Here is a 27,435-nt window from a genome sequence, read left to right as displayed (position 1 = left end):
ATAGAAACATCAATGACGAGAGAATCATTGATTGGTTGCCTCCTGCATGCCCCCTTCTGGGGATCGAGCCTACAACCCCTGCATGTGCCCTTGGCTGGAATCGAACCTAGGACCCTTCAATCCACAGGCCAAAGCTCTGTCCACTGAGCCAAACCAGCTAGGGCAATACTCATTTCTTTTCTCAAAAAAAAAGTAGAGATGGTTCAGAGTTCACTAGTGAAAGTGCTTAGCTCAGCCTAGAATGTTTGGTGTATGTTCAAGAATGCCCTTGTTCAAGACTAACTTAAGTATTATTCTCTATAATAAAATGCTAATATGCAAATTGCCTCCTCAGAAGTTTGACCAGTTGAATCACTTGCTATGACATACACTGACCACCAAGGGGCAGTGCGGAATATGGCAGGCAACCAGAGGAGGCAGCGGCAGCAGCGGGGACCTGAGGGAGTGAGGGAAGGGGGAGGCACAGAGGCGGGGAACTTGATCTGTCCTGATTGCTGGCCAGGCCTAGGGACCCTACCCAGGCACGGATTTCGTGCATTGGGCCTCTAGTTATATTAAATAATGATGCCACATCTTATATTGGCACTTGTTTTACTTTTCATTCTTTTAGTCATTCATTCATCAAACCAGTATTTATTGGGTATTTACCATATGTCAGGCATTATAAGATAGAGAGATAAGATACAGATGTCATCCCTGCTCTCCGGAAGCTCAAGAATTCAAGTGAGGCCCCGTCGCTGTTGTCAGTTGGTTGAGTATCGCCCCATGCACCACGAGGTCGCTGGTTCAATTCCTGGTCAGGGCACATGATTGGATTTCAGGTTCGATCCCTAATAGGGAGTGTGAGTCCAGGAGGCAGCTAATTTGATGTTTCTCTCTTTCCTTTCCTTTGCAATAAGTAAAAACATATTTTAAAAACAGAATCCAGATGGGGAGAACTAGGTATTATTATGACGAGTAGATTTGCAGGAAATACTCAAGTGTCCTCATGGTGAGAGCCTAACCCAGCCTTAGGTCACCAATAGGTAAGGCGAATCTTGAATGTGTGGGGATTAGCCTGGGGAAGGAGGGCTTGAGGAGACAAGGAGGACAGAGCTCATCAGAAGCATGGTAGGTTATTGCTTGCTGTATGGGGAAAAGTACAAAAAGTTCCTTTTTGGTATATTTTAAGACTTGAAGTAGGAGAGAGGTCGGAGGTCGGAGGTGAAGCAAGGGTGGATGTGGAAGGGGCTTGCATGTCTGTGTGGGAGCTGTTGAGGGCTTCTGGATGCCACTGTTAGGTCTGTGGGGCCCATTCTAGAGGCAAGGAAAGAATTAGGAGGTTCCTGCAGAGAGGTTGGCAAAGGTGATGGGAGCCCCAGTGGCAGAGTGGCAGAAGGGATTTGAGATATGTCTGAGGTTTTGGTGAACAGTGGGATGGATGGCTAAATAAAGAAGGGAGAGTAAAAAATGACCCTCAAGTTGTCAGTGACTGTGTCTGTGTGGATAGCCTTGTTAATAACTTCAGAGTGCTGCATGATCAAAACACAAAAACCAAACACTAATCAGAGAGAGGAACTATGGGATTTTAAAAATGACACAAGATAAACTCTGTACTTGGATATCTTTTTAAAAATGCATTCTCAGAAATACATCTCACAAAACCATACTGTTCAAAGATTTCCTCTTTGAACACATCAAAGGGCAGTAACTAAGGTAATATGTTACAACTAGAATTACAATAGATCGAAATAGCTTTTACAACTCTCTTGAGTATGTGTTTTGATTCTTGGGATTTTTTAAACTTGTAATGCAATTTGTGGCAAACGGTTTTTGTAAATGAATGTGAAAAATAAAGATTAAAAAGTTTTGAGGCAGTATATGATTGGCATTGAATTAGTTGACAGTAGACAAATTTTTCTGGGGAGAGATAATTTGTATAAAAATAACATAAGGAATATATGAATTAGTAAAGTGTAGCTTACAGCGGTACTGTAAAAACTGTAATATTAACAACTGCTTGGCAGAGGACTGTTTTTTCAGTTACATGTATAAATTAAAGTCAGACTTTTTGCTTAAGCTAAGAGATGCTTAAATCCCAGGGGGTGAGTTCACTCCTTGAGAACTATGGCTTTATGCTTGACTGAACCCAGGCCCTGCAGGAATTTGCACATCACAGGGGCCCTATAGGTCTATCAGACATGGCTAATTCTAAAAGTTCCCATATAGATCAGTTAGATGTGGCTAATTCTAAAAGCCCTCATGGGAATCACCTAAGTATCTTCACTTTGGACACACAAGAGCTTCCAGATTATACAAATCTAGTCTATCCACAAGATCCAGAGAGCGTAGGATAGGGGAGGGTGACATATGCAGAGAAAGAATTATTTTTCCATGTTCCTCAATCCTCCTTCCCCATCCTTTTTCTTTAAGGGGGTGGGGAGAGAAACAGGCTATAACAGCAGACACATAACCCAGTCCCCTGTCTTCCTGCTGTATAGAAATATGTACCTTTTTCTCTTAACTGTTTCTCCTTCCCTGTGATACTGATGTATGCTTTCCCCCCTGGGAAGTAGCAGGTACGTTTTTGAGGTATTTTAGCTCTTAGAAGAACAACTTCTTTCTGAGCTTTGTCAGAGATAATCCCCAGGAAAGCAGGCAGTTAAATGTATGTCACTATTATTTTTTCTTTCTCCCAGGGTTTATGTTTCCAAAGGGCTTTTGTGTAATTATAGATTCCTCTAGGCTTTTCTTTTTAAAAAATTAAATTTATTGGGGTGACATTGCTTAATAAGATCATGTAGGTTTCAAGTGTACATTTCTATGGTACATGATCTGTGTGCCCAATACTCAAAAGTCAAATCATCTTCCATTACCATATATTTGGGCCCCTTTACCCTTTACTTAACCCCACCCCTTTCCCTCTGTAACCACCATACTGTTGTCTGTGTCTGTGAGTTTCAGTTTTATATCCCACATATGAGTGAAATCATGGTTCTTAGCTTTTTCTGACTGATTTTGTTTAGCATAATAGTCTCAAGGTTCATCCATGTTGTTGCAAATGGCTATATTTCATCTTTTCTTATGACCAAGTAGTATCCCATTGTATATATATACCACATCTTCTTTCTCCAGTCATCTATTGAAGGATCCAAGCTGTCTCCAGGTCTTGCCACCATGAATTATGCTGCAATGAAGCAGTGTTTTGTTGTAGTGTCACTCTTACTTCTTTGTGTTTTAGGTGAGATGAGTGAGAGCCGAGCAAAGAGAGTCCGAATTAAAGAGGTAGATGGCTGGACCCTGAGGATGCTAATCGATTATGTTTACACTGCAGAAATCCAGGTTACAGAAGAAAACGTACAGGTAAGATAAACACCCCATACCATTCAGTGCTTTATACATGACAGGTTTCTTTCTTCTTTTTCTTAAAAATTTTTAATGTTGACACTATTGCAGATGTCCTCCATTTTCCATGCCAGTTTTTAAAATCAAAAGTGTATAACCACCCAGAATACATTTTGTACCAAAGTAGTGTAATTCGTTGTTAAAACTATTTCTGAGAGATATTTGGAATAATTATATCTCTTCTGATTTCAGTATTTTTTATATTCTTAAAGTTCTAAGACACAAATCTTTCTGTTCTCTGAATGACACTCATTCTTTTATAAAAACGCTGTCATATTCATTTATAACTACTGGTTGATGCTGCCCACATTTGTCTTTATTCTCTTGAAGGTTAAAATCTACAAAGGATGTTCTTGACTACCAACAGCCTTTTTTACTTCTTTTATTAATTTAGCACTAGAGGCCCAGTGCATGAAATTCACGCTCTTGGGGGTCCCTCAGGACGGCCTGCATCCTCCTGCACTATGGGAGCCCTTGGGGGATGTCCGACTGCTGCTGAGGCAAGAAAGGTTCTTGCCACTGCCACTGCGCTCCCCAGCCTGTGAGCCCGGCCTCTGGCTGAGTGGCGCTCCCCGGATGGAAGCACACTGACCACCAGGGGGCAGCTCCTGTATTGAGCGTCTGCCCCCTGGTGGTCAGTGCTTGTCATAATGACGAGTTGTTCCACCATTCAGTTGATTTGCATATTAGCCTTTTATTATATAGGATTCTCTTTAAGTACTTCTAGAGTTTAGCTAGAATTCGACATTGCATTGTTCCTACTTTCTATAAAGAACAAATGTTTTATATATATAATGTAAATGTTTAAATAATACAGATGTATCAATATATGAAGTAGAAAGTGAAAATGTGTCTTTAAATTTGCACTTGACCAGTGTGGTTCAATGGTTAAAGTGTCAGCTTGCGCACTGAAGCATCAAAGGGTTGCAGGTTCAATTTCCAGTCAAGGGCATGTACCTGGTTTGCAGATTTGATCCTGCACCCCCACTGGGCTTATGTGGGAAAAAGCCAGTCGATGTCTCTTTTATATTAACGTTTCTCTCTCTCTCTCTCTCTCCCTCTCCCTCCCTCCCTCTCTCTCTCTCTCTCTCTCTCTCTCTCTCTCTCTCTCTCTCTTCCTCTCTTCCTCTCTTCCTCTCTTCCTCTCTTCCTCTCTTCCTCTCTTCCTCTCTTCTTTCCTTCCTTTCACTCTCTAAACATCCATGGAAAAAATATTCTTGGGCCCTTCCCTTCATGCTCACCCAGCCCAACACATTGATTTACTGCTCTCTTTCCTCAGAGAGTAACCTGTTTACTGTGATTTCTTTCACACATTGTCTAGGCAGTTACACACATACACCCCATTTTCTTGACATAAGCATATTTTTACTATACCTGTTGTTGTGCAACTTGCTCTTTTCACTGAATGAAGTGTGTTGGAATTCTTTACACATCAGTACATGTGGGCCCCGCCTTTTTTTGTGTGTGATACTCCATAGTGGATCACCGTTTTTTAAAATTGCATTAAAAATTTTCTTAGGAATAGATTCCTCAAAATGTAATTGGTGGGCCAAAAGGTACATGTGTATTTTAATTATTGATAGGTATGCTAAATTGCTATCTAAAAGTTTTTATTTATTTATACCCCTTCCAATAGGTAAACTGTGTTTTAAGGACCACAAAAATAATTAGGACCAACTTCTAACTTTTGTTCTTAATCCTCATTGGAGAATATGTTTGGTTTTTTTTTTTTTTATTGATTTTCAGAGAAAGGGAGAGAGAGAGATACATTGTTGTGAGAGAGTAACATCAATTGGTTGCCTCCCTTATGTGTCCCAACCAGGAATTGAACCCACGACTTAGGTATATGCCCCAACCAGGAATCGAACCCACAACCTTTTGGTGTATGGGGTGACACTCCAACCAGCTGAGCCACCTGGTTAGGGCAGGACTAACTTCTTAAGAAATAATCTCTGAATTCTACTTGCACAGATAGGAAGTTGTGAGTTCAGTCTTTCGTCCCTTGTAATTAGTTGAAATGCACTGCAGGATATTTGAATGTGGAGACTGAAATCTTTGCACTTTAACTTGTTAAAACCTGCTGTTATTAGATCTGAAATATTGGCAGTGGTGATCTTTCCTAGGTGGCCTCATTAACCTTTGCTTGAAGTCTTGCTCATGAGGAAAAGCATTAGAAAAACTTCGGTTGATACTGAAGTTGTGCATGAAATTGTGAATTAGGTGGGAGGTGAACCTTTTTTTTTAACAGGGAGGAAAGTGTGTGGGATGTGTCATGCGATAACAGCACCGACACGTAATTTCAGTCTGATCTTTTCTGTACGGTCATGCTCTTTGCTGGGTTCTATGGCATTATTTTCAATAAGATCTTATGTTTTTTTGCTCCTTCTTTTTGAAAAACTGAGTGTGTGGGCCTTGATTGTGTTCTATATCTGGACTTCCAACAAATGAATTACTGCTTGGTTTCTTTGATTCACACAATGTACCACATGGGGGAAATGGGAATAGATGGTGTAGGCCTCAGAGACTAAACTGCGAATTCAGCTCTGAATGCTGTTAGTAGTGGTTTTTGTGGTGAAGGTCGACTCTCATGTTTCTTTTAATAAGTATCATTGTCTAGTCCTGAAATATTAGTCACCACAGCCTTTCAGAAAAATCTCTTGCCATGCTAATTTGCCTTTTGTGTATATTTCGTAGCTCTTACAGAAATATATTCAAAGAGATCTATTTGACCCACTTATTAAATACTTAACATTCATAGAGTTGCTTTTTTTTTTTTTTTTTTGTGGGAAGAGGGTTGTCTCTTCAACACAGGGTTATCTTGGTATATTAAAATTTATTTTATCTTCCATTGAAAAATACTTGTTTTGGAAAAGGCAGCTTAGAAATAAGATGGATTAAAATAAGCTGTATTTTCTGTAATAAGAATTTTTCAGTGAAATGTGAATAAGGGTTTGTCTATCAATATTTTTGTCTGTCTATACTTAGTTAAGTCTTTCTTGTAAGTGCTGTTCACCCTAAGGAAAGGCATGGTGTAGTGGGAGGTGACTGGTGTTCTTGTTCGTGGTGAGCTAACGCGTGAAATGGCCCCAACAGAAACCCTACTCTGAGTACTTCTGCCTTGAGAGTGCCGAAGTGGGGACAGAACAGTCTGTAATTCAAAGGTTTCTGAATTTAGGTATATTTTCTCATTAGACCTAGAATCAAACTTTCTGTCAAGTGACCTCTCTTTTATAAGTTTCTGTTTTAGTAATAAGGTGCAATTTTAGGATAGCAGGTATCTCAGTGTTTCAGGTTGGGATGGCATGTTTTATGTAGGATTACAGAACCTAGAATACTGAGGGCCAGCTCTGAGAGTCAGTCAGTGACAGAGCAGGATCATAATCCTGGCTTCCTGATTCCTAGTTTAGGGTGCCTTCTGTGTTACTTAGAGTCTGCGTATCACAGCACATTAAAATATGTGTATTCGTATACGGTAATAGCTGTTTGAATAGCTGCCTCACTTTGAGTCAGAATTAGGGAATGAAGTAGTATTTAAAAATTTAATTCCAAAGAAGGGACCATTTTTACCTGTATTATACAAACACTGGGCTTTAATTCTTGGCAATTTAAGGTTTCCCTGTTTGTGTGTGTGTTGCTGTACTTTTGCTTAGCACTTGGGTATTTTATTTATAGCAAGGCTGGGAAATAATTTGGCCAAGTGAGTTTAAGTTTGTTTCTTTGTTTCTCTTCCTTTCTTTCTTTCTTTCTTTCTTTCTTTCTTTCTTTCTTTCTTTCTTTCTTTCTTTCTTTCTTTCTTTTTTGTATGTGTGGCTTAGAACAACAGAACTTTATTATCTTATAGTTCCTGGAGCTACAAGTTTGAAATCAAGGTGTCAGCAAAGCCACACACTAAAAATTCTAGGGAAAGATGCCTCAGGCATCCCGTGGATTGTGGTTGCATCACTCCATCTTTCCCTCCATTTTCACATCACCGTCTCCCCTGTATGTCTTCTCCTCTTCTGCCTCTTATAAGGACATCCTAATTCCTGAATTACCTCATCTTGAGGTTCTTAATTACATCTGAAGACACCCTTTTTTCTGAATAAGGTCATATTCACAGGTTTGGGGTAAACATATCTTTTGGAGGGCTACAACACCCTGGATTTTGAGTCCTTATCACACATTCCTCTGGGTGGCAGATGAATTGCCACAGTTGTTGCTGTGGTGCAGCTGCACAGAGAAGTTTATTTTTAAGAGAGAAATAAAAGAATACATATCTTACCATGACCATGATTTTAATTGAACTTTTTGTTGCTGTTTCTTTGAGTAACTAAGTTTAGCTTATTTCTAGAGTTTTCAGTCAAATTTTGTAAACTTTATGAGTCTGGGGACAGAGAAAATAAAGCCAAAGGCAACTATCAAGCAGGCTTTTAAACTTCTTGGGGTCATGGACTCCTTTGAGAATCTGGATCCTTTCCCAAGTCAAGTGCACGTAAGCAAATCACAAGGTTTGCCCACAATTTGAGAGAATTCATGTACTTTGTTGTTTCTCTGTGTCCCTCACTATTAAGAATACTTGGCTTTAGCCGAAACCAGTTTGGCTCAGTGGATAGAGCTTCGGCCTGCAGACTGAAAGGTCCCAAGTTCGATTCCAGTCAAGGGCATGTACCTGGGTTGCAGGCACTTCCCCAGTAGGGGGTGTGCAAGAGGCAGCTGATCGATGTCTCTCTCTCATCGATGTTTCTAACTCTCTATCCCTCTCTCTTCCTCTCTGTAAAAAACAATAAAATATATTAAAAAAAAAAAAAAAAAGAAAGAATGAAAGAAAGAAACACCTCCCTTAAAAAAAAAAAAAAAAAGAATACTTGGCTTTATATACATCTGAAGAGTTTTCACATGGGTTTATTTTCAGCTATGTGCTAGGCATTTTACATATTCACTACCAAATTAAGTAGGTATTGCTCTATTTTGCAAATAAGGAAGCTCTGGAAGGTTAATTAGTTCAAATCAGACAACAACTATTAAGTTGTAATTAACTAGAGTTGCTTAAAAAGAGAGCTTATAAATTCAAAAATAAAAATACTTTTATAACTAAAAAGCATTTTTTTATTTTTCAAAAGTTATTGAAGATTTACTCTTCTTTATTTGGTGTGCTGATGAACATTTAGGGAAAATTCTAAAGGAGCTTGGAATTTTTTAAATCATTGCTAAACTTGTGGTTTTGTAACATATGTTTTTCCTTCTCAGCTTTGGGTATTTGTTTTGGCTTGCTAAAAGTAGGTACGAGCTTTTCACTTAATGTCAGTGTGAAAAACAAAGGTAAGGATGTTAATAGACAATGACAAATGTTAAGTAAATGCTCTTATGCCCAAGTGTTTTGAGTGTTCAGCCACAGGTTCTTTTATCATCTCAGAGGACTTTAATAAGCATCTTATAATTTTGAATGGATGAGTTTTAAACAGTTCATGAAACTTATAATATGCATAAATTGAAATAATTTGAGATAGGAAATCTCATCCTTTTAGAAAAATAACAGAATTTAAATGAGAGTTTTCCAAGAGACTTTAAAAAAAATTTTTTTGATAAGGAACACAATCTCAGTACAGTAGAAAATTCAAGATAGTGTGTCCATTTTATTGTTGGTGTAGAACAGGTTGGTTTTGTTTGTTGTAGACAGGAAGTGCCAGAAGTATGTTTGTGTATAGTGTTTTAAACCATGAGTCATTCCTAAAAGCAGAGCACCCCAAGGGGGGACTCCCTTAGTAGGAGGCCTGCTGATATTGTTGACCACTTAATCAAAAAAGGCTGTAAAGTGGAGAAATCTCTTAAAAAACAGTACATGTACTGTACACTCTAAATATTTTTATTTTCTTTCTTTTAAAAAAGTACACTTTTATTGATTTCAGAAAGGAAGAGAGAGGGAGAGAGAGAGTTAGAAACACCAGTGACAAGAGAGAATCGTTGATTAATTGCCTCCTGCACATCCCACACTGGGGAACGAGCCCACAACCCAGGCACATACCCTGACCAGAATCGAACTGTGACCTCCTGACTCATAGGTTGACGCTCACCCGACGAACCACGCCAGCTGGGCTAAGTATTTTATATTAACCTAAAACATGTAACCTTACAATTGGATGCCAATCTTTTGTTGTAAAATTAAGTATGGTCAGTTACTCTTTCTTAGACATATACCTCATCATAATAATGCATCAATTCTCGTTTTCTAGTATTTTTAAGTACAGCAAAAACTGAGACTCAAAAAGATATATCAGTGTGAAGTCATCTTCAAATTACACAATTTCTGTTTCCTTACTCTCATGTCTAATTTGATTAAAAAATTTCTTTTTGCATTAACACATTGGTCAAGTGATTATAAAGCAATCTACTTAGTCTCCATAGGAACAACTCTCTTTTTACACTCACGTTTTATTGGATTACACATATCTATTTAAGTTATATAATTTCAATAACAAGTGCAAGTGTCATAAACAGATTTGTGAGCAAATTCAACACGTATGAATTGATAAAGTGCAACTCAGATGGAGGGGCAGAAGTGTGCACGCATATTAAGAGTATACTTTACAGAGGACATGGGGAGAGTTGGTTAATCAGGTGGGTGGATGAGCAAAGGTTGGTAAAGAGTGCTTTTGCTGCGTATGTTTCTGCATTGTTTAAATCTTTAGTTGCTCCTGACCCCCCTCCACTTACAAATAATGCTAAAATAAAATTCATGGATTGGAGCCTATTCCAATTTGTGATTTATTTTCTCAGGGTAGATTTTCAGAAACACACTCTCAGGGTCAAAGGCTTTCAACTTTTACTAGAGGCCCAATGCATGAAATTTGTGCATGGATAGGGTCCCTAGTGGCTGCTGGTTGCTGGCTGCCAGCTGGGGTCTCCTTTCTTGAACTCCTGAGGGGACACTGCATTTTAGGTATATCTATAATAATAAAAGTGTAATATGCTAATTAGACTGGACAGCTGAACGACCTTTCAGATGAAGTCAGGGCTGTGAGGGCAGAGGCAAGCTGCTGCAGCTGCCAGGGCTGAGCCCCTTGCACGAATGTTGTGCACCGGGCCTCTAGTATATGTATGTTTTTGGTAGCCCATAATGAAAGTTGCCTGTTTGCTTTCTAGGAGAGTTGGCTAGTTTACAATGGTAGCAAAAAATATGCTAGGGGCCAAGACTTACTATACCTTGACCTGAATGGATGTTGTTAAAAAAAAAAAATTGTATCTATAGTGATCAAATGTGTTCTTTCATTATTTTCATTTATATCTATCTGATAATTAGTGAGGTATCAAATATTTCCCCCCTGTTCATATTCTGTGTTTGTTCTTTTCCAAATTGGCACTGATTATATCTTTGACTTTGGTAATATTTGATAAAAAAAAAAGAGAACAATATGTTTATTGTGAATGAACCAGCATATAATATGACCTTGTAAGGGAGAGAGGAAATCCTGGCATTCATTGTCATAGGGTTGAATGTTCAATTCAATCCAAAAAACAGATCCTTGAACTAGAACTAATGCACTACTTGGGTGATGTGCCAGGCACTGTATTGAATGGTTGACCATGTTGTTTAATTTTTTCAACAATCCATAAGGTAGGTGCTATTTTCAATATTGAGCCACTGTTGAATAAGTTGGAGATTTAGAGAAACCTTGGGTTAAAAATAATGGAAAAACATCTGTAAAAAGACAATATTGGAGAGGTGCTTTCAGGCAGGGCCCCCACTTTGTCCTTGGCATTTCCCCTTTGTTTTTATACTATTGGGAATGACATTAATTACAGATGTGTTTTGCGTAAGAGTTAGTCCCTCTTAAAACTTTAAATACCTCTGGAAGGGGTTTGTCCTGGGAGGTGGTGCGCTGTTAGCCATTGTTGTGAGTGAATAATAAGGTGGCCTTCTTTTTGACCTCGTTGGCAGCAGTTATCCTGAGGGATGGACATTGGGTATGGGTGTTGGGGAGGGAAGGTGAGGTAGGTATATTTGGAGGATGAAACCCTTGGAATCAGGAAAGACAGATCTGAGTAGAGAACCCTTGCTGTGTGCACAGAGCAGAGGGCTGGCTCCTGGGGGCCGAGGTGTAGGACTGTGAGATGTGCAAGTGAGATTGAGATGGCCCGATGCCAAGGACAGACACTTCCTATTTCAAAACTGTACTTGGCAAGGCCTCCATCCCAGAAAGAGGAAGGAAACTTTCTTCTTCCTTCTCCGCTGCACCCCCTGAGGTCACAGCAGTCAGGTAGCAGTGTTATGTTCATTGATATTTCAGTTAATGACTGTTTTTAATACGGCTTCTATGAGTAAGTGTGCAGTGAGCATCAAGCAGCCAATTGAGAAAATAAACTTGTGAAACATAACTTATTTGTAAATTGGGGACCTATTGCCGATTTTTAGAAGATGTGTGCTAATGAAAGCTATAGGTTATATTTCACAATGAGACTTTTTTACTTCAGTGACAAATAGCTTCTTTAAGTGTGGGGATAATTTCTTCCCTCTGCTCATGCATGCCCTTTGGACAGCTATTTCCTTGTTTCTTTTCAGGTCCTTGATGGCATACAAGGTCCTTCCACTTTAAATAAACGGTGCTTCGGATATGAATATAAAATAGCTTGGAAATTCATAAAAATCTGCACTTACTGTAAAGTTAACAGTGACTGAGTTGTTAGTTTCATGTTTGCATATTTTCATAGACACCTGGAAATCTTACATATGGAGCACTCAAACCCATCGGTCATAACTTCTCTAAATATACTGCTAATGGCTCAGGATTTAAAAGACGTACTATATAAACTATTCCCCTCAATGGAGTAAATAAATATCCCAGCTGAAAATAAACTACAGATTCTAATAGCCAAGCAAAAGGAGTGTGCTTGTCTAAGTGAAACATCTTATGTGTAATTTGGCTTGTCACACAACACGAAGTAGGATGAAAGCATCTTACTTTACAACGTGCAGCTGGTGTAAGAGTGTCACCGGGTGCTAATCATTTGGCTCGGCTACCTTCAATGTCTAATGTTCAGTTTGTCTTCACTAATCAGCGGTAGCTTTCCCCCTACTTCTTTGTTCATTACAGAAAACTACTCCATAGAACAAAATTTTCAGGCTTTTATGTGTCTCCTTACGTTGGAAACCAGCATATCTAGAAGAAAATATTTTTTTTCTCTTTAACAAAATGTAGCATTTGAAGTTGTTTATTTAATTAGCTGGCATGTTCTTTTGCTTCATGTTTCTCCAGTGCTTAAGATATTGCTATTGACAGGAGCAAGAAGAGTAATGTGTAGAGCTTATTTATTGTTCTACCCTGTTTCCCCGAAAATAAGACAGTGTCTCATATTAATTTTTGCTCCCAAAGATGCGCTAGGTCTTATTTTCAGGGGATGTCTTATTTTTCCATGAAGAAGAATACGGTACACATTTATTGTTAAATGAAAATAAAGGAAATTTATTACCTGTATACGGTACGGTAGTACGGTAGTTGTCAACACAAACCAGACAAACTGTGAATCCTACAGTATCAAGAATTTACTCATTTATTCAATGACAATCATATCATCATCTTCTGGAACATCATCATAACAATCCAATTCCGGAATTTCCTGGTGAATTTCTTGTGACTCCATTTCTTTCAGAATCAGTGGATCAAATCTCTCATGTTTAGCAATAGCACTGTCTTTAAATGAGTACTTCTTGTCAAGGTAGCCTGCTCGCAGTGCATTTGCAACGCAACTGTCAGTGATTTTCTCCCATGAATTCTTCACCCAAGTCACAACTTCTTGCAGTTTAGGTTTCACAAAGTTTCCACGCTGATTTCTCTCCATTCTATTTTCAATGTAGTCATTAATTTCCATGCCCAAATTGTCTTTGAATGGCTTGTTTATTGCAATATCAAGAGTCTGGAGATGGCCGTCTTTCCATGCGGGAATCATTATCTGATCTATTTTTCTTTCATGAAGAAATGTCTTCATGTCTTTAGCGTGATGAGTGCTGGCTGCATCCCAGACTAGCAGACCTCTTTGGCTCCCTTGCATAACAAGCAGCAGCATTAAATTGAGCCACTTCCTTATAACTGCTTGTGTGGCCCAGGCTTTTTCAGTTTCAAGAATAAAAACGCCCAAAACACGTTCAATCTTTTCCTTCTTGCCCTTAGAAATGATTAAAGGTGGGATTTAGTGCCATCCAGATGAATTGCCAAAATACAGGAAACACATGCAGTTTCGTAAGCAGTGGAGGGAATATACACTAATGAGGCACCTCGTTGTTCAATTGTTGTTTGAGATGATTGGCCCATAAACACTACAGTTTCATCCATAGCAATCATGTTGGAAAGATTGTATTTAGAGAAGTCAGCATCATCAATAAAGGACTTGAATGCAAGTGCTCGCTTAGTAACTTGAGTATCTTCCAACCTAAACAATGTTGTAGATCTTAAAGACAGTTCACTTCGCTGAAGGAAATTATCCAGCCAGTGTTGTGATGTTTTGAAGTCTTCAGGGGCTATGTCAAACTGTGGTGCCATTGCAAGGTCAAATTCTTGAATCTGAGCCCTATTCACAACCAAAGCCTTTGCTCTCCTGTCAACAACCCATTCACAGATCAGGTCTTCCAGCTCGGAAAATAATGGTTGCCGACCTGATCCACACTTGCGCTTTTTAGCATTTCCCTTGTCCACTTGTTCAATGAGGTTATCATACTCTGCTTGCCATTTTTGGGCCAATCAGATACTCAACATCTTCTCTTTGCAGAAAGCAGTAAGATTTTGGCCCCAAGAGTCTTCCATGATTCCTTTCTTGTACTCCATGGAGTAGCTTTTTCTTTTTGCACTCATTTCTAGGGGTAAAAAAAAGGAATTGGGGTATCAAGGTGGGGGCAGGGAGATCACTTAAAATGACACAGGAGGAATTGGGGGGAATCAAAATGGCACAGGAGAATCAGAGGGGGGATTACCATTTTAGTAACCCCTTTTGATCCTCCTGTGTCATTTTGATTGCCCCCTCTGATCCTCCTGTGTCATTTTAAGTGATCCCCCTCCCCCCACCCCTGTGCCACTGAACACCTTCACCAGACATCCCCCCTACCCCTTTATCAGACATTTACCCCCTGGGGCCTGCCTGGGGACTGTCACTGGGCTTGCTGGGGCCTGGATCTGGGCTGTAGCAGGGTCTGCCACTGACTGAGAACCTTCAGTCATCATGAGGGCGGCCGTGAGCATCAGGTAGTATAACCAGAGACAGACCAGCACTCACCACCTTCGCCGTGTCCCGTCTGCTCTAATCCTCCTGTTCTTCTACACGCATCTGCGAAAATCTCTTCCTCTCTCCCGCCCCGCGTTCACTGCTCACTCTGACCTCCGCTCCGCCTCCACACAGCAGTGACGTCAGGATTCTCAGTAACGGTACTGGTTGCTAGACGCCAGTTGGGGTGGCCCTAGCGACCAGTTGATGGTAAATTAATTTTCATTCTGAGACAGAGCCGAGGGGGGGCCTTATTTTCTGGGGGATGCCTTATATTTCACTCAGAAGGAAACCTGTAAGTAGGTCTTATTTTCAGAGGATGTTTTATTTTCGGGGAAACATGGTACTGTGCTCATAGCAGACTCAGGCCTAACCTAGACTAGGTCTGTGGCCTTGGGCAAGTTACCCAACTTCTCCAAGCCTCTGTATTCACTTGTATACATACAATGGGAATATTGAGATATTGTTACCTGCCAAGTGCTTAGCACAGTGCCTAATTCATTTAATCACTCAGTCAATGGATACAGCTGCAAGAACGTGTTGTGGAGGTGTTTATTATCTTTATTACTCTTGCTGAAAGAACAATAGAATTTAGGTCAGCACTTCTATTCTGCACCATGAGAGGGGGCTCAAGATAATAGAACAAACAATAGACACAAAAGTTGGTGAGTTTGATTGTAGCCCTAGCTTCCCACTCACCAGTTACATGACTTGGTCAACTCATTTGCCTCTCTAGTGTTTGGTTTCTTTATCAGACAAAGTAGGAGGTTTGGTTTGATTTTATTCCAGGGCATCAAGCTCATAGGCTGCCAGCTGTTTTGAGTGGTTCTGATTATGGGATATGTGTCATTTCAAATTTAGAACATTAAAAAAAATCTTTATTGTTGAAAATATTACATATGTCCATCCCCCATGGAGAATTTTTAAAAAAATATATTTTATTGATTTTTAACAGAGAGAAAGGGAGAGGGATAGAGAGCTAGAAACGTCGATGAGAGAGAAACATCGACCAGCTGCCTCTTGCACACCCTCTACCGGGGATGTACCCGCAACCAAGGTACATGCCCTTGACCGGAATCGAACCTGGGACCTTTCAGTCCACAGACCGACGCTCTACCACTGAGCCAAACCGACTTTGGCATAGAGCATTTTTTATTTTGTTTTTCTTTAGCTGGCTAACCAACTAATATGCAAAGTAATTAGAAATTTGGTATGGCGCTAGCTGCTTTCCTGTTTTCATCATGAGTGACTAATGGTCACCAGGGGTCATGTTAGTAAGCCTGGACCAGTTATTAATTGTATTTGAAGCTGTATGTCATAAATTTCATAATTACGAGCTGTTGAAGTTTAGTCCTAGTAAAATCACATCATAAAACAGAGGCATTTTTAAAGGATTTAGTGACAAAAGGAAAGGATGAATAAATTTGTTTTATACCTTTGACTAACACTTCAATTATATTTAATATATGTTTGCCAAGCATGGAAGCACTTGACTCATTGACATCAACAAAAAGTTATTTGTGTATTTCTGGCTGATGACCTACAGATAAGTAACTTTTATATTCCTGGCCTACCTGACTTGTTTTATCCTCTTCAGGTCTGAGATTCTACAATTTTATAAATTTTAGTCTCATCATAAGGTAGACCTGGGTTTGATATTAATGTTGAAATTACTCAGAATAAAACATTTTAAAGCCTGTTGTAGCTGCTTTTTTTTTAAAGATGGGTACATATGTAAATGTGGATCAATAAGTGTATGTTAGTATACTATGAACTGAACACTGATATTTTTTCATTTAACATATCTTAGAAATTATCTCATTCATATATCCCATTCTTATTATTTTGAATGACTGCAGAATAGTCCATTGAATAGATTATTATAAGTAACCAGTCTCTTTAAGATGGACGTTTATGCTTTTTTTCTAACTTTTGCTATTACCCACAATAATGCTCTAATGAATGTCTTGTACATGTGAGATTTTCTGCATATGTTAGCGTACCTGTAAGTTAAGTTGCGGGGTCACAGGATATAGGCATTTGCAATTTTAATTGAAATGGACAAATCGCTCTTCATGAGGGCTGAACCAATATAGGGTGGACAAGAGTAGGTTTACAGTTGTTTTTATGGAAAATAATACAATAATTAAGAAATACTAATATAAGAATAAACTATGTTTCAGATATTCACAACTGTAAACCTATTTCTTGTCCTATATATATTCCCACCAGCAATGTATGAGTGAGCCTGTTTCTGCTCAGTCACTTTCCCCCCTCCCAAGTATCTCTTTCTGTATTGCCAAACAATTCGACTACTTCTGTACTACACTGTGTTGTTTCTGGGAAAATGCTGATTAAATGGGTAATCATTGCTATTTGTGCAAATTTCACAGAGATTGAATCTTACACTGAAGACCACTTTCTTAGCTTTTCATATTGGTTGAATTAAATGGCTGTATTTGTTAAGCATCTTGGAATGCACTTTACATTGCTTCAGAGCACAATTATACCAGTGTAGGAAGTCCTCCAGTTTGCAAATTACCTCGACTAAAGTCTTCCATGGAGATTCATTCTCATAACATAATGAAACACGCTATACAATTAATTTTCTTAAATTACAAGGAAAAGGCATTACCTTTTCATGAATACATACTGTTTTATGTTTGTACCGTGTTTCCCCGAAAATAAGACATCCCCTGAAAATAAGACCTAGCGCATCTTTGGGAGCAAAAATTAATATAAGACACTGTCTTATTTTCTGGGAAACAGGGTATTAATTGATGGAATTGGACTGAAACATAAGTTATCCTTTTAGTCCTTAATTCATGACCATTTGATTATGTTCATGTGGGCACACACACAGTCTGTAGATCTGAGAGTTAAAACTTTCATGGTTTCTTTAAGAAAGTAGAGTGGCTTGTGTTATAGAAAGATACGATGCACTCACACACATTTAGGACGACAAACTTACATTTAGGAACATTGTAAAAGATATTCAAAATTATTATTTCTTTGTCCTCGGTGGCATATTTGAAAGTCAATTACTGAAGGAACTTAGGTTTTATTTCTTTAAAAAAAATTATATATATATATTGATTTCAGAGAGGAAGAGAGAAAGAGAAACATCAGTGATGAGAAAGAATCATTGATTGGCTGCCTCTTGTGCTCCTCACACTGGGATCGAGCCGGGCATGTGCCCTGAGTTAGAATCGGAACCAGGACCTTTCAGTCCATTGGCTGACGCTCTATCCACTGAGCCAGCCCAGCAGGGAGGTCTTATCTCTTTTTTATGCTAACGTGATCTTTTCTAAAACTGACCATGGTTCTAAATAGTTGAGGCTTTTCCTTTTCCTTTTGGCTTTTATAAAAGAACAGCAGATGTTCGAGAATTTCTTTTTATGAAGTTTTCCTCCTCAATTTGACTTTCAAATGTGGTCCTTAACATAGCACTGTACTAATTCACTTACAAGGAAAAACCTTTTCATCATTGACCTATTTGAAAAGCAGTTGTAGTGTTGGACATAGTACTTATAGTGAAGATACTAGCTAAATCCTATAGAATAACCTATCATTAAAGAAAATTCCTTGGAGTTATTCAAATAAAAAAACTAATTAAAAAGTTACTAGTCACTTACCTTTTATGTTTTCCTTTTTAGCACACATATTACATTCTAGAGACACTGTCTGCTTATAGCTAGAGAGTGTTGAATTTAAAATTGTGCTACCCCCAAGGGAAGCAATTTGTTTTGTTGTTCAGACAGTGCATGAGCAAAATGAGGCTTTGCTATGGTACGTACTCCTCTGGGCTCACGCCTGCTCCACAAATCAATGAAGCTCATCTCATGACTGCTCCAACCAAGGGAGCAAAGTCATTTTCACTGAACCATAGCACCCCCTAGCATACTAACAACTTATATTTTTAAAATTCAAAAGAATATTTTGTATGCTTATAAAAGAAACCATTACATCTAATATAATCTAATTGCTCTTGTATTCTTATGACTAAGAAAGGACCTTTGAAAGATTCTATAAAAATTATGAGGAATATAAAGAGGCATCACTCTTTTTTTGCAAATGATCTTTAGGTTACTTTTTTGTGTATGGATCTGGAGGCATATCATAAGCTATGGCTGGACCTCTTGTGCCCTCTGCAGAAGCAGTAAAATAGTGACTGTTCCTCCAGCCAGTTGCCTTACCATGCTTACTTGTGTGTTACAGGTGCTTCTTCCAGCTGCTGGTTTGTTACAGTTACAGGATGTGAAGAAGACTTGCTGTGAATTTTTGGAATCTCAGCTTCACCCTGTCAACTGCTTAGGAATCCGGGCTTTTGCTGATATGCATGCATGCACAGACCTCCTGAACAAGGCCAACACCTATGCAGGCAAGTCAAATAGACCTCTGCTGAGTCAGGAGGAATCTGGAAAACTTGAATTTTGAAGTGAATCTATAGTGATTTCTGGAAAGTCATGTCCTGTTATTGGATCTGGACTTTATAAGAAGACATTTAAAATGTTATAATGGTAGCACAGTATAATTGAATCATGCTCATAAAAGTCTGAACTTGAAAAGAAAAACAATATAAATTGGTCTTGGGCCTAAGTAATAGGATAGCTGATTTTATACAAGTTTTGAAACCCTATGTATTTATCTTTCAACTTTTCAAATTAATAGTCATTGTTTGCATAGGAAATGAAGTCATTTTATTTCTGTGGTTTTTTACACCATCCTCTTGAATACACAAAAACAACCTTATTGCTTAAAAACCTCTAAAGCAGTGAAGATCTAGATGCCTTTGGGTGGAGTAGAAAAGTAGGTCCAATAAAAACAAAAAACTGGGAAGAAAAGAAAAGTAGATCCAGCCCTGGTCCATGTTGCTCAGTGGTTAAGAGTGTCGGCCCACCTACCAAAGGGTATCGGGTTCGATTCCTGGTCAAGGGCACCTATCTGGAATGTGGGTTCACTTCCTGCCACCCAGTTGGGGCACATGTGGGAAGCAACCAGTCAATGTGTCTCTCTCACATTGAAGTTTCTCCTTCTCCCCCCTTCCCTCCCCCCCCCCCTTTTTCTCCTCTCCTCTTTCTACTTTCTCTGAAAAGCAATGGAAAAAATTTCCTCAGGTGAAGATTAATAAGGAAAAAATAAAAGAAAAGAAAAGTAGATCCAACACAGGCAGCCCTCTCTTTAGACAGTGGTTTCTAGACTCTTGTGCTGGCATCCTCTCCCTTGGCAGAGGAAGGGCTTGTTGTTGTCAAGGAAGCCATAGCTTGGTTGCTATGTAGGACCCTCAGATCCCCCTCTCTGGAGTGGAGAGATTCTTGTTATAGCTTTGAATGTAGCTAAGGAACACAAAAGTAACCAATAATTTATTTTGCTTTGAGTTTACAAACATTTAAATATATATATTAAAAGTGATTATTAGGAAGTTTGTATTTTTTTTTTTTAACCATATTTCTAGAAGATAAATCTTGTGGAAGTTACAGTCCACCATCAGTCCTATATATCCGTGAGACCAATAGGGACAGTTACTATAGGACCTTCCGTAACCATTGCCCCTTAATTAGCTCTGTAACCCCTACTTCTTCTAGCCTTCAAAAGCAAGAGCCCTTCCTCTAAACTCTGCTCCATCATGTTTACTTTGATGAGTAAGGAACATTTTGGCACATGGATCTGGGCAAGGGATATGTGTGTGGGGAAGTCTGGGGGTATGTGTATGTGTACGTGCACATGCAGAGCGTTGGAAAGGAGAATTATTCACAGAACTCCTTTTGCATTTATCCAAGAAATAATGGTATAAGGTGGTTAGCTGAAAACAAAAAGCCACAGTGCTTCAGTAAAACATAATAGATCCAATAAATTTGAGCTTTAAAGATTTCTGTAGATTGGCCTGACTGCCCTTTAAAAAATTGTTTCAGTAGGAAAATGTGATCTGAGTTCCAGAAAGCTTGTTTACAGATAAACTTTTAGAACACAACCCTTTTGTAAGTTGGGGAATGCCTGTAATGTATAATGATATTCATGAAATCCGTGGGATGAGGCATTTTAAGAAAAACCAAAGACAAATTAGAATCCATCGATGTGTTTCCATACAACCAATTCTCTTCTTCAGCTAAACAGAAAGTATTCCTTCTAAATCCATAAGATCGATCAACTGCTAGACATAATGTGCCTGTTTTAAGTGAGTTATATCAGGTAAACCAAGGAATCATATATGTTTTTTGATAATTTTTCTGCATAAAGTAATCACTATTTAACATTGCATCTTTCTTGGGCTGCTAGTTGTCTCCAAAGTGCTTGATAAACATTACTGACTGTTAGAGATGGGACAGGGGCTAGGGAGAGAATGAATAAAGCAGGATTAATGCAAAAGATGTCCATACATGGTTTATATGATGTACTTACTAGATCTCATAGTTTTACTCTATCAGAAAAAATGCATGTACTGTGCTTTCAGCAAACAGATTTTGTTAATTCTTTTATTCAAAATCTTAAACTTGTTACAGTATGCTATAAAAGATGAACAGTTTTCCATCAATATTAAAACACTTCCATATCTTAGTTTCTAGAGTCCTTCTTTGTAATTATGCCAAGGATTTTTTGTGGAAAAATTACTGTCACTTGCAGCAAAATTATAAAGAAAAAATGGATTTTCTTTTTGAATGAAGTCTTTTCAATCAAAGTCTAGTCTTAAAGTACTCTTAAAGGATGTGCTGCTCTTAAACCATGCTCCTGAGTCTTTTTTTTTTTTTGTTTGTTTTTGTTTTTTGTGTGTGTGTGTGTGTGTGTGTGTGTAAGGAATAATGATTATTTAAGTGCCAGCAGTCTGAGAAGATGGGGACTCTTGTCCCAATGACCATGTAAACATTTCAGTGCAGGTAGAGGTTTATAAGGAGGGGGAGAGAAAACAGGACAGAGAGATTAAGGGGAGAGGGTAGAAAAGTTTTCTGCATGCAAACCAGCACAGTCTGTTTGGACAGGAAAGACCCAAAACTGGTTAAGCAGCGGTCTGGTATGTATCATATCATCCTGGTTTTACGATTGAAGGTCAGCAAGTCTCCCAGAGCTGGAATGCCTGAAGGTCAGAGTCTGTATCTTTTGAAGTTAGGTCCTGGAACTCAATTTATTACGAAAGGATATGACTGGGGGACAGGCCAGATGGAGGAAATGCACCGGGCAAGGGATGGGAAAAGGGCACAGAGTTTCCGTGCCCTCTCGGGGGTATACCCACATCGCCATATGTTCACCAGGTAGGAAGCTGCTCCAGAATCTTAAATTTGCTTGAATTTCTTAAGTTTACAAGCAATATTTTATAATGTCTTTTATTACAAAAAGCAACAACACATAAAAAATAGAGTAATACTCATTATCCAATTTTAAGAGTTGTCAACTCATGGATAATCTTTACCTACTGGGGAGGTGGGTCAAAGGGTATCACCTCCAGACTATTGTTCTGTCAGTATCACCATCCTTGGCTCTGCACTGGCTGACTGGTTTTCAGTCTGCAGCATTCTCTCTGCAGTTTTCTCTCTCCAGGCCTCCAGGCATATTTGCCCTTGACGCTTAGATTGCCTTTTCCCACTATACTTGATTTCCCCTGCCAGCAGCACCTTCCACATCTGCACTGTTGGCTCCCTTACCCCTTTTCTAGTTCCTTGTGACCTCCGTCTTTCCTCCACAAACATACTTGCCACCTAAGACCACAGTTCCAGGGCACAAAGGAACTGGTTGGGATTTGGAATCCCAACATCTCATCTTTTGTGCTGACCATATTCCTCCCTTCTCCTGGGCTTGTGTTTCTTCATAAACCTGTGCTCAGCTATCTCTTAGCTGCTCAGCCGGGATCCAATGGTCAGTCATTTCTTAGCTACTCTCTCTATGTACCTGGCGTTACCCACACGGCTGTGGGTGATAGCAGGCTCAATACAATTTAACCTCTGCTTACAACAAGGATTTTTATAGGCCAGTAATAATAAACTCACACCTAAATTTAGTATATTCAGATTGTGCTCTATTTTCTGTAAAAGCAGTTCTCATAACATTTTCCTCTTTAATCAATTTACTTCAATCATGTGCCACCTTCCCTTAATTTAGTCTAGGAACCACTGCGGGAGATAAACACCTGTCAAAATAAGTTCATGCATTTGAAAGCTGCCCTCTATGTTGAAAGAGTGGTTTTAATAACAGCATTACTTATCTTGATGGTGTGATATTAGTAATAATCAGCATACCAAAGAATAGGTGCTAATTACTCAAGGGTCTATTGTAATGTTAATTGACTTATACAGAAGATTCTTTGGAGAACTGTGAAAGCATTTGATATATAGCACATCTAGATTGAATTCCTGTAGACTTGAATGGCACTTCTTAAAAGGATTAATCATTTTTATATTCTCTCACTCATTATGGCGCTCATTTATGCCCTAGCAAACCACATGCATTCTTTCTGTTCTTCTTTGTTGACAGTTTTTCTAGCTGAAATGATTGAGCTGTTTTCAGGTTTCACCAAAACTGTGTTAATGGAACTGCTGGAGATACATAAATGCATTTCCCCTCCCCTAGAAACTAATAGTGTTCAGAATCAAAGAATTATATTGTGTTAGCACTTGTAGGGAACCTTAGGATTTATCTATTCTAACACTTACATTTTATTAATTAGGAAAATGAAGACTAGAGATATCTTTTATTTTCCCCCAAATACTTTGTCTTTCAGAGGTGAGCTGTTTGTGGGTCTAAAATACTGTTGTTATCTATGCACTTATCCTCACTTCTCAGATGAGAGTCTAGGTGGAGTATAGAGAAATTTCTTAGCTACCCTCTCTATGTACCTGGAATTAAGAAATCCCACATGGCATTTAATTTTGATTTTTTAAAAAGGTGCTTAGAAGTTAGAATATATACAAAACAGAACAAGCAAAACTTTGGACTTCTGCTGAATTCATTGACTTAATTTGGGATAAGGGACCTAACTTGGTTTGATAAATCCTAGGGATTATCTTTCATTTCTTTCTTTTATTTTAAATCCTCACATGAAGATATTTTTTCCATTGATCTTTAGAGAGTAGAAGGAAGGGAGGGAGAGAGAGAAAGAGAGAAGCATCAACATGAGAGAGACACATTGACTGGTTGCCTCCCACAAGTGCCCTTGATGGAAACTGGCCAGTGCTATCTTTCATTTCTTGATAAGGTTATCTTATTTTCAGAAGGGAAGAAAACAGGAACATTCAACAGCTGTAGAGAATAAAGAGAAGCCTTCTGTTCTATATAAGGAAGAATGCACACACACACACACACACACACATATGTAATGTATGCACTATAGTACATATATATTTAATGCATTTTGCATATTTATGGGAATTATGTCCTTTTGCAATGATAGGATTTGTTCAGAGAGGTGGAATTGATTATTGAATGGTAGTATAATTAGATTGGCTTTACTTAATGACAGTGGTAAACCATTAAAGGCAAATTACTAGTGTCACTGTGAAAGCTCTGTGCTAGAAACAGAATAATCTGTCAACTTGTGAGTGAAAGGAGTGGAAACAGTAGCTGAGGTTGGTAACAGAACTGGTGTAATGATGATAGGAGGTGGCTGAAGCAAGTTTGTGGATATGGGAACTAACCCTGGATCTAAGTAGAGGGAAAAGACTAAATGCTGAGATGACTTGCTCTTTAGCATTACATTTTAAGTAAATGCTTTGTTAGCTACATTTTAGTTTGTATGTATTGCCAGTATACAATAGCTACTCATTTTGACTGTACCTTACTGAGGTATGGTAAGCTGAATAAAAACTCATTTAGTAAAAGGAAAGAATTTCTTATCTCAGCTTTCTGACAAATATTAGGCTTCTATTGGCCAAATCAATCCAAAGATGTTAAGGTTTTAGTTGATAGTTATTCAACAGAAATCGATAATGTAATTGTGTCCCGAAAGGTGTAAAATGTTTGTCACATTTTGTCCTGCCCAGATTAGAACATATCTGTAAAATCGAGTTCATTTTCAGGTTATATGTTTCAAGAGAGATGGATGCACTGAACCCCAGGGGAAGCCTCAGAATCTTTAACGGAGCAGTGGAAAGGCATCTCTCTCCCAGAGGCAGTTAGTGAAGACCAGAGGAAGTGACTGCTACTTTAAATGCAAAGACAGCCATGCAAATCTCCAAGGAACATAAAATGAAGGACCTATAACACCTCAAAAGAGTCACTGCAGTCTTCAATAACTGAACCCAAAGACATGGAGATCTAAGATTTACCCAATAAAGAATTCAAAATAGCTATTTTACAGAAACTTTAATGAGCTCCAAGAAAACACAGAAAGACAATTCAACAAAATTAGGAAAACAGTACATGACAAAAGGACACGTCTACCAAACAGAAATCTGGAGTTGGAGAATTCAGTGAATGAAATAAAAACTGCAGTAGGGAGCATCCGTGGCAGATTGGATCAAGCAGGATCAGTTAGATTGAAGACAGAAACTTTGAAACTCTAGTCAGAGGAGAAAAAAAAGTAAAAACATTGACAATTAGTAAGAAAGCCTTTGATACCTATGGGATACCAAAGGACCAATTTGTGAATCATTTGAGTTCTAGAAGTAGAAGGTTATTGAAGGAAAAATGGTTGATAGCTTCCCAAATCTGGGAAGAAGTTTGGATATTCAAACTTATAGAGCTCATAAGTCACCAATCAAATTCATCCTAAGAGCCCTCCTCCATTATTTTGCATGTGGATATTGAGTTTTCCTGGCATCAGTTTTTGAAGAGAGTATTCATTTCCCATTGAAGGGTCTTGGAACCCAAGTTGAGATCATTGCCTTGAGGATGAACAGTTCTTTTTTTCATTATTGGATGAGATTAATAAAAAACCCTTCTTTTTTAAACAGTTTGAAAGTATGATAGTGGAATGTTGGTGTTAATAGATTTTCTTTTTAACCTCCAAACAGAGCAACATTTTGCAGATGTTGTACTTAGTGAAGAATTTCTCAATCTCGGCATTGAACAAGTGTGCAGCTTAATCTCAAGCGACAAACTTACCATATCCTCAGAAGAGAAGGTAAGTACATATATATTTCCCCCCAGTGTATAGTGATGTACTATTTTTCTTTTCTTCATTTCACTTTGGTAACTTTGTGATCCTGTATGTGTAGTGCCAGCCAGTGATCTTAGATCTGAAAGTTAAGAAATTGGTTGATTGACTGTGTAAATTACTCTGTTTCTTCACTCTTGGGAGATTTTGAAAGCTGTTAGGCATTAGAGTTTTGTACTTGACCTCTATGGGAAGGACTTGCACACATTAAACTGTCTGAAACAAGTGCCTTTTGGGAACTGGGTTTCTTCCCACAGCTAGACGACTGTAATTGTGATCTAAAGGCATATTTCTCAAACCAAAGTAATTGTACCATCATGTACGTTGGAAGAAGTTACCCTGGGTGGCAAGGGTTGGCTGCTTCCAGACTGAACATCCTTGACTGTCCTCTTCCTTCAGAGCGATCCTCTGTCACTTACTTCCCAGCCCTACCGGGGCTCTGCCCTCCCTCCCAGAGCACCGTGCAGCGCTTCCTCTGCTTGTAGCCTCTGTCTCCACGTTTTGGGTTGTTTTGTCAGCCACCTGCACCGTTCTCCTGGGTGGTGGGAGCAGCTTCTCCTAGTGGGTTTTTCCCTTTGGGTAGGTTTTGTAACCCAGGGGAATCAGGGCACAAAAGTTTGTGAACATACTATGTTTGGAGGAAGTAAAACTGGAACTTTTCTTTGTGTATTTTGCATCTAAGGTTGTGTAAACTTTAGTTCTATTCCTCATACCAGAAACTGTCATAGAGTCTTAGGTACAAGAAGATGAACAAAATAGAATTCTTGGCTCATAGATTAGAGGGACAGCCAGTGAGGTAAATGAGTACAGAATGCTGTAGTGCAAGCATGTCAAACTCAAAGGCTAACACGGGCCAAATAAACAACGTTTAAGTTTATGTGGGTCACAAAAAAACAAAAGATCAATTTTCATAGAAACGTAGGTTTATTTTGGTAGATATATGCTGAATACAAAGGGCTAAAATATATGAGTAATCGTTAACATAAAATAATAGAATATTTTAGCCGAAACCGGTTTGACGCTCAGTGTCTTGACTCTAGAGCGTCGGCCTACGGACTGAAAGGTCCCAGGTTCGATTCTGGTCAAGGGCATGTACCTTGGTTGCGGGCACATCCCCAGTTGGGGGTGTGCAGGAGGCAGCTGATCAATGATTCTCTCTCATTGATGTTTCTAACTCTATCCCTCTCTCTTCCTCTCTGTAAAAAAAAAAAAAAAAAAAAAAAATCAATAAAATATATTTTTTAAAAAATATAATATTTTAATAAAAATATTTTTTCTCGAGCATTAACTTACCAGACACTGAATAACTGCACAAATTAATGCATGTAATGTAAGTAAACCCATTTTTCTTGTTCTCTAAAAGCAAAGTACTTCCTTTTGCGCACACCAAGCAAGTCAGTACAAGACTAATGACATGACATTCGGCTGCTAAAATATTCGTTGTCAGTATTAGTGGAGAGAAATGGTGCACCTGTGTGTAAGGTGCATAAGGGAAATGAATGCAACACAATTGTAGTAGTCAGTCATTAGTGAACGTTGTAGTTTGTTATTAATAATTATGTATAACAGGATATTGTAAAAATTAAGTTATGAAATTTTTATTGAAACTCGCTTGGCTGCGAGTTTGACATGCTTGCTGTAGAGGGTACTATAGGAGCATTTAATTATTCCTGTGATGGGGATGGTAGTGAGAGTTCAGCTTGGTTCAGATATATGAATCAAGTTTTTAAAAATGAGTATGAGTT

At 38.6% G+C, this 27,435-nt stretch overlaps 1 protein-coding gene across 1 annotated transcript in view; it reads left to right on the top strand.

The window, feature by feature from the left end:
* KLHL2 (kelch like family member 2) overlaps positions 1–27,435 on the top strand; it is a 77,862-nt gene that overhangs the window by 28,632 nt on the left and 21,795 nt on the right. The window contains exons 4-6 of the mRNA XM_084883977.1: positions 3,221–3,342; positions 18,829–18,991; positions 25,548–25,657. Of these exons, the coding sequence (XP_084740103.1) occupies positions 3,221–3,342; positions 18,829–18,991; positions 25,548–25,657 (395 nt within the window). The remainder of the gene's footprint in view (positions 1–3,220; positions 3,343–18,828; positions 18,992–25,547; positions 25,658–27,435) is intronic.

This window comes from Pipistrellus hanaki, assembly GCF_964339955.1.
Source record: "Pipistrellus hanaki genome assembly, chromosome: 5".
In the NCBI taxonomy this organism is placed as follows: domain Eukaryota; kingdom Metazoa; phylum Chordata; class Mammalia; order Chiroptera; family Vespertilionidae; genus Pipistrellus; species Pipistrellus hanaki.
Note: the sequence above shows the minus strand (reverse complement) of the source record. Positions and strands in the feature narration are given on the sequence as shown.